The 7,354-nt window shown below is 51.0% G+C and overlaps 1 protein-coding gene and 1 pseudogene across 3 annotated transcripts; both read left to right on the forward strand.

Moving 5' to 3' along the window:
- Positions 1-842: 842 nt before the first annotated feature.
- On the forward strand, positions 843-2,804 carry LOC136500940 (psbP domain-containing protein 3, chloroplastic-like). Of its 3 annotated transcripts, XM_066496420.1 has the most exons (9): positions 850-1,107; positions 1,201-1,307; positions 1,425-1,490; positions 1,632-1,715; positions 1,834-1,916; positions 2,021-2,096; positions 2,198-2,316; positions 2,409-2,456; positions 2,555-2,804. In XM_066496420.1, exons 1-9 carry the CDS (start codon positions 965-967, stop codon positions 2,579-2,581), a joined length of 753 nt encoding a protein of 250 aa, XP_066352517.1. In that variant the 5' UTR covers positions 850-964; the 3' UTR covers positions 2,582-2,804. The 3 variants fall into 3 exon arrangements, with proteins under 3 accessions (XP_066352518.1, XP_066352517.1, XP_066352516.1); XM_066496421.1 differs by having other exon boundaries at positions 843-1,107; positions 2,409-2,804; XM_066496419.1 differs by having other exon boundaries at positions 988-1,107; positions 1,185-1,307; positions 2,409-2,804.
- Positions 2,805-4,118: 1,314 nt separating this feature from the next.
- On the forward strand, positions 4,119-6,495 carry LOC136500934 (cyclin-dependent kinase B2-1-like; annotated as a pseudogene).
- Positions 6,496-7,354: the final 859 nt, after the last annotated feature.

Here is a 7,354-nt window from a genome sequence, read left to right on the forward strand (position 1 = left end):
TCACCGAAGACCCGTACTCTAACACCGACTCGAACAACAATACTTGCTGTGGTTCCGACCCCGCGACACTTGTCTTAGTGGTGTGGATGCCGTAGGCGTGGTGGCACACTGGCGCGCGCTGCTGGTGTTAGGTGAGGAAACTGAAGATGGGCGATTGATGGGCGGGACCCGTGATAATGTCATTTGGTTCGTTTATACTAGTGTTTTTTTAGGGAATCTTTTATACCAGTGTTGACATGCCAAAAACGAATCAACGTAGAATTGGGCTAGGCCATTGAGTTGCTAACATCAAGAACGTGCCAAAAAAAATATTTGGAACAACACGATTTGAAGCGTCAAACCAAAAAGAAAGAAAAGGAGAAGGAAACTGTGTTGCTCTAGCCAAACCGGCCGGTTTCCCTGCTCCTCATCCAAACAGGGCCCTAGCAGGATTCTCGCTAGATGTTTGTTTGAAGCAAACTCTAGTTGTGAGAACTGGCTCGATCAAATTTAACATGTTATTACGAAAGGCTTGCCCGCTTGAGCAACACGCTTCTTTAAGAGAAGTTTTTTTTTGCGAATATTTCAGAAAAGAAGTTAAGCGCTCATAGCATGAATTTGTTGACTATTCACAGTTCAAACACGCAGGAGAATTCTCGATTGCAATCGTGAATTGTCTTGTCTCACAGTACGCTGATCTGGATTTGAATTCCGAAATAGTGCAGCGCAGCGCACTCGGCTTCACGAACAAAACTACGGTTGGCGTGCCGCATTGCGGCGAGAGCATGTTCCAATCGTCCGATCAACCAGGCCGGTCTTGCTCGCGCCCCTGGCGGCGACCACAAGCGGTCCCCGGCGATCGGTGCCCCGTTGCCACACATACGGTACGGCTGCAACAAAATATCCCGCGAAAACAACGGCGAGCCAGCCAGCCAACCACCGCCACCGGCTGCATCCCGTGCGTGCGTCCTGCGCTAGCTGCGCCATGGCTACCGTGACCAGCACCGCCTCCCTCTGCCCGGCCGCAGCCGGCGGCCTGTCTTCGTCGTCGTCGTCGTTCACGCACAAGCCCAGCAGCAGGCGGCTGCGGCAGGCAGCATCAACGGTCCGCCACTGCCGCCCTGCTCGGTACACACGTCAATCTCGTACACTCCAACAGTAGTTTCGCACGCACCTCGCTCGTTGGCACAATTCAGCGCCACCAGCTTGCATGGTTGTCAGGGTGGAGGGGCTGGACCGGAGGGACGCCTTGCTCGGCATCGCCCTCTCCGCTGCGGCGCCGCCGCTGCTCGCCCCCGCGGTTGCGCTGGCGGACGAGGCCACCACCGGTACAGCAGCGCCTACGCTCTCGCCTTGCGACATTCAGTTCTCTTTGCTACCGTGTTCATGCTGGTGTTCCAGCTGTGTATATATGCTTATTGCTTCAGTTTTGGTCGGCGAGTAAGAGTCGCAGGAGGGCTTCACGACGTACGAGGATGAGGCCAACAAGTTCAGCATTCAAGTTCCACAAGGTACTCAATTCTTCCCCTTTCAGCAGTTGTAGGAGCGCTTCAATTTCCCTGTATCCAATGCAAAATAAGTCGAAATCAGTCGATCAGTTGGCAGAATTTGGTCGCAATGGCAACTGACCAGCTCTGTGCGTGTGTCTGCAGGCTGGCTGGTCGGCGCCGGCGAGGCCAGCGGCATCAAGTCCGTCACGGCGTTCTACCCCGAGCAGGCCGCCGCCGATTCCAACGGTACGCCTGCTGCTTTGTCTTCTTCTCCCGCCTCGGCGACACCGTCAGTCCCGCTTTCATTCGGGGAATGAATGAACTCACGCTGACGGGCCCGTGCATCTTGTTCCACTCTAATCAGTCAGCGTCGCCATCACCGGGATCGGGCCAGACTTCACCAGCCTCAAGTCCTTCGGCGACGTCGACTCCTTCGCCGAGGGACTGGTACGTGCTCGCTCCAGCCTGCTCTGTCTCAACATTGCTGACTGATTTGGCACCAACCAATGCAAGCCGTGTTCTGAGTTCTGATGGCCACCGTCTGAGAGCAGGTGAACGGCCTGGACAGGAGTTGGCAGAAGCCGCCGGGGCTCGCCGCCAAGCTCATCGACTCCAGGGCGGCAAACGGTACTACTACTAGCTCACAGTCACAGCACAACTGACGGAAGGAACGCAGCGCTTCTGAACCTGACCTGACCATATATATGCACACTGACTGCGCGCTGCAGGTCTGTACTACCTGGAGTACACGCTGCAGAACCCCGGCGAGCGGCGGCGGCACATCGTCTCGGCCATCGGGATGGCGTTCAACGGCTGGTACAACCGCCTCTACACGGTGACAGGCCAGGTGAGCCTCCTGCTACAGCTTGGCAAGCCAACGCCTGCTTCCTCAGCTGGATTAACAGCTTCGAACAAATGCTGTTGTCTGTCTCGTTGCAGTACATCGACGACGACGATTCGGAGAAGTACAGGCCTCAGATCGAGAAGGTGAGACGATCCGTGTTGATTCTGCTCTGTTCTGCTCCCTGTTCTTTTATGATGATGGTTTATGGTTTCCCTTCTTCTCCTGCCCTATACTTTTGCAGGCTGTCCGATCGTTCAGGCTCACATGAAAGAGACGAGCTGATTCAGCAGCCTACGGTACATATGCAGAGAAGCTCAGGTTTCAGTAACATATATGCCAGTAAATTGACACCTGGTCATTTCGATGAGACAAGACGAGACATATATTCCAATTCTTGAGAGTGGTGTTTTTCGGTTGTGTATGTTTAGAGGGTCGTGCTGAAGGAGCAACTATGTGGCCTTTATTCTCTTTTCAAGTCAAAGTTCCTCTCACTTCGCTTCAAAACAGGCAAATGATTTTGTTTCTTGAGTTGGATAACAAGCAAACTTAGAGCATCTCCAACATATATCTTATAATGTATCTACTATAAGTTGGTTTAGACAGTGTCTTAAAATCAATTTAGAATACAAGAGAGAATACAAGAGAACACTGTGGTAGCGGATTACCTAAATTTTGGCTCCTATATTTCTTCAGAGGGGAGAGGGTTGTCTTCTTCATTTAAGAGAAAGGGCGCTTCTTTTTGGGAGATCTCTTAAAAGTTATTGGTATAGAAGACGAGGTAAGAGATTTGATGCTTCGCATGCATCTCCTAAATGTTGTTTTTTAGATATAGGAGATTGAGTATGGAGATGCTCTAAGTACTCCCTCTGTTGACAAATATAAAGATTTCTGAGTTTTTTGTAAGTCAAATTGTTATAAGTTTGACTAAGGTCAAAGATCAAAATAAGTAGCATCAAATACATTACTTACTTTCTCTATTTTTTCTAGGGAATTGCTAGCGTCCGAACATCCGATGGATAGGATTCCATCGGACGGTACCGAATGGCCAGCAGAAACGCGCTGCACTCCCACCGCATCGCTGCATTCCTTTCTCGTCTGTCTCGTCCCGCCATGCATGCGCACACCAACCCATCCGTCTCGCCTTGCCCCGCGCCCGCCGCTCCTTCTCCCTGACCCCTTCCTCTCTCTCCGCGCGTGTGGGACCCAGGAGCCTGGATGAGGACGATCATGCCCCGTCCGTAGGACCCCAGCCGCGCCGCGCCCCCCATTCGCCGGTCCCTGGCTCACGGCGCCCCATACCCCGACGCTCGGACCGTGCCCCATAACTCTCTGAACATACCTCTGAAAGACGAGACACTTGCAACATGAAACACTTGAACGCAACATACGTCTGAAGCAGATAAAAACATTTGGAACATACACTTGCAACATGTGTATGAAACATATGCAACATCCAGATAAAACACTTGCAGCTCGCAACACAAAAACACTTATTGCAACAGAAGACTGAAACAACCGAAACATTTTCAACATAGTCGTACAACATATGTGTGAAACATATACAACATCCAAATAAGTACACTTGCAACATATATCTGAAAAAACAGATGAAACATTTGGAATGTGCGCTTGCTACATACGTGTACAATGCAACATCACGATCTATTTTTACAACATTCATATAAAACACTTACGACATAGACAACGGCACATAACTCTGTTAACGAAAAAAAAACGGCACATAACTCGTATGAAAGCAAATCAACGGCCCATAACTCGCATGAAAGCAAGCGACGATACGTGCGCCCCTCCACCGAAATAGTGGGCGATTACAAATTCGTAATCACCAAAAGGAAACCGTTAGAGCGCCGCCCCTCAATCAAACAGTGAAAAGGCACTCTTCGTTTCTTCCCCTCCGCGGCTCCGCCCCCTCTAGCATATAAATCCTCCCACCATCCCATGATCCCAATCCCTACTACAACTCCACCCACCGACGCCATCTCCGGCAACGGCGCCGGCGCCGATCATGAAGATGGGCGGCGGGCGGCGCGCGGCGCGCGGCGCGCACTGGATCTGTACGAGAAGCTGGAGAAAGTCCGGGAGGGCAGGTACGGGAAGGTGTACAGGGTGCGGGAGAAGGCGACGGGCCGGATCGTGGCGCTGAAGAAGACGCGGCTCCCCGAGGACGACGAGGGCGTGCCCCCGACCGCGAAGCGGGAGGTCTCCCTGCTGCGGATGCTGTCGCAGGACCCGCACGTGGTGCGCCTGCTGCACCTCAAGCAGGGCTTCAACAAGGAGGGGCAGACCATCCTCTACCTCGTCTTCGAGTACATGGACACCGACCTGAAGAAGTTCATCCGCGGACACCGCAGCAACCGCGAGAAGATCCCCGCGGCCACCGTGAAGGTACGTGGCTTCCTCCCCCCTCTTCCTCCTTCTCCAACGGTGCACGCCAGATGTTTGTGCGAATGCCTTACCCATGTCATGTTTGTGCTCGCAGATCCTGATGTACCAGCTATGCAAGGGTGTGGCCTTCGTCCACTGCCGCGGGGTGCTGCACCGGGATCTCAAGCCGCGCAACCTGCTCATGGACTGCAAGACCATGGCACTCAAGATCGCCGACCTTAGCCTCAGCCGCGCCATCATCTTCCGCTTCCCGGGCCAGACGTGCACCCACGAGGTCGGTCTCGAGCCGCATGGATGCTACAGGCCCCTCGAGATTCTCCTGGGCGCCACGCACTACTACATGATGGCTGACATATGGTCTGTTGGCTGCATTTTTGGTACGTTTTCGATGAACTCAGAGATCACTTTTCAATGCAAACTGCTTCAGAATTCACACCGACACATATGGATATTATTCGTCTAACCTGCATGGTGTAAACTGTAGCTGAGCTGGTCACTAGCCAGCCACTTTTCGCTGGTGACTCGGACTTCCAGCAGCTGCTACACATCTTCAAGTAATATCCCCAGTGTCTCTAATTAGTTCATTGTTTCATATTGTCTGATACTGACAATGATACATCTTGTTTTCTCGAATGCCAGGTTGCTGGGCACCCCGGATGAGCAGGTGTGGCCAGGTGTTGGCAAGCTGCCCAATTGGCACGGGTACCCTCAGTGGAAGCCGACAAAGCTGTCCACTCTTGTACCCGGTCTCAATGGTGATGGCTAGGATCTGCTTGAGGTCAGTACTCAGTCAGTAGTGAATCATGCAGAGGCTGCGGTACTCTTAATTTTGTGCAATGTAGCATCTAGCCTATAAGAGAAAATTGCATGCAGTGGTGTCTGAGAAGAACTGGCATTATATATTTGTGGGGGATTTCATATTCTTACTTTGTGTTGGTCTGTTGCAGAAAATGCTAGAATACGAGCCGGAGAAGCGGATCACTGCACATAAGGCCCTGGAGCACCCCTACTACGATGTGACTTTGTTTCTTGAGTTGGATAACAAGCAAAGTTAGTACTCCCTCTGTCGACAAATATAAAGATTTCTAAGTTTATCACAAGTCAAATCGTCATAAGTTTGACTAAGGTCAAAAATAGATCAAATGAGTATCATCAAATACATTAATTTTCTCTCTTTTTTTTAAACTTAGGTAGTATGGCGGGGGAGTAGGCAATACTGTTATATATCCTCCCTTGTTTCACGAACTTTTTTTAGAAAACAAAAAATAAGATAAATCGTGTCATTCTAGACTCTATATGTACTTATAACTGCTTCTCTTGCAGCATCACTCAAGCCCTTTTTAATTTGTACTGGTATGGAAGTCCTTCAAGACTTCCATTGCATCAAGATCTTCAGCAGGTTGATCAGCTTCTTCATCAAGTTCTTCACCGAGTTCTGCATGCTTCTTGTTGTTCTCCTTTTGTTGAAATTGTACATGTGTTTCTGTACTCAACGGTGATGGCTACGATCTGCTTGAGGTCAGTACTCAGTAGTGAATCATGCAGAGGCTGCAATACTCTTAATTTTGTGCAATGTAGCATCTAGCCGATAAGAGAAAATTGCATGCAGTGGTGGCCGAGAAGAACTGGTGTTACACATTTGTAGGGGATTTCATATTCTTACTTGTTTTGGTCTGTTGCAGAAAATGCTGGAATATGAGCCGGAGAAGCGGATCACTGTGCATAAGGCCCTAGAGCACCCCTACTTCAACGATGTAATTATGTGAACAAGGTGCTGCACTGAAGCGATTCAATAATCCACCGAGGAGGCCCTTCACGAGTTGACGTGAAGGCATAGCTTGTTTAACTTGTTAGACTGGCTGGGGTGTGTTGAGCATGGTTGCCCTGAAGCAGTGCTTTTGCTACCAGGGCACACTGGCACAGACGCAGTCACAGTAGCCTGCTACCTTAGTTAGGGCCTCTTTGGCAGGGCTCCGGCGGCTCCGGCTCCCGCCTGTCGGCCGTCCAGCGGCCGACACCCTGTTACTGTTCACCGGAGCCGTTTTTCTCTCTCCTCCTTTCCTCTCTCACTGACACAACCGGAGTCGGAGAAGCTCATTTTTCTTGCTCCGCGGCTCCGGCTCCTGTAGGCACCTGTCGGCTGCCCAGCGGCCGACGCCCGGCTATAGTGCAGGAGCCGGAGCCCGCTGGAGCCCTGCCAAAGAGGCCCATTGGCTTTGGTAGCTGATTTTCCTGTGTGCTGAACCATTGGCTTTGGTTGTGAACTGGTGATGGATAAAAACACTAGGGACAAGTTAAACGTAAACAAACTCGTGTTGGCGAGTGAAATGATGTTTCTTGCACCTGTAGTAGCTAGAAAGTCTGGTTGGTCATCTTCTAGTGGTTGGATTATGGAGTTTGCCTCTGGGCTCTGGCTAGAAAGTCTGGTTGGTCATCTTCTAGTGGTCGGTTTATAGCGGTGGTTACAGAGTACCCACTCGGCGATATCCTACGAAATAAGGAAGCCAACAGTCGCATCATCAAATGGGCGGTCGAACTTGGCACATACTCCATCGACTTCAGGCCACGCCAGACGATCAAGTCGCAGGTGCTTGACAACTTTATCACTGAGTGGACGGATATGCAGACCCCTGGC

The sequence above is a fragment of the Miscanthus floridulus genome, chromosome 13 (assembly GCF_019320115.1).
Source record: "Miscanthus floridulus cultivar M001 chromosome 13, ASM1932011v1, whole genome shotgun sequence".
NCBI lineage: Eukaryota > Viridiplantae > Streptophyta > Magnoliopsida > Poales > Poaceae > Miscanthus > Miscanthus floridulus.

Coding starts and splice junctions, on each gene's coding strand:
- LOC136500940 (XM_066496421.1), top strand. CDS start 965: ATGGCTACCGTGACCAGCACCGCCTCCCTCTGCCCGGCCGCAGCCGGC. Junction 1,308..1,424: donor GGCGGACGAGGCCACCACCG/GTACAGCAGCGC, acceptor TCGGCGAGTAAG/AGTCGCAGGAGGGCTTCACG. Junction 2,317..2,408: donor TCTACACGGTGACAGGCCAG/GTGAGCCTCCTG, acceptor GTCTCGTTGCAG/TACATCGACGACGACGATTC.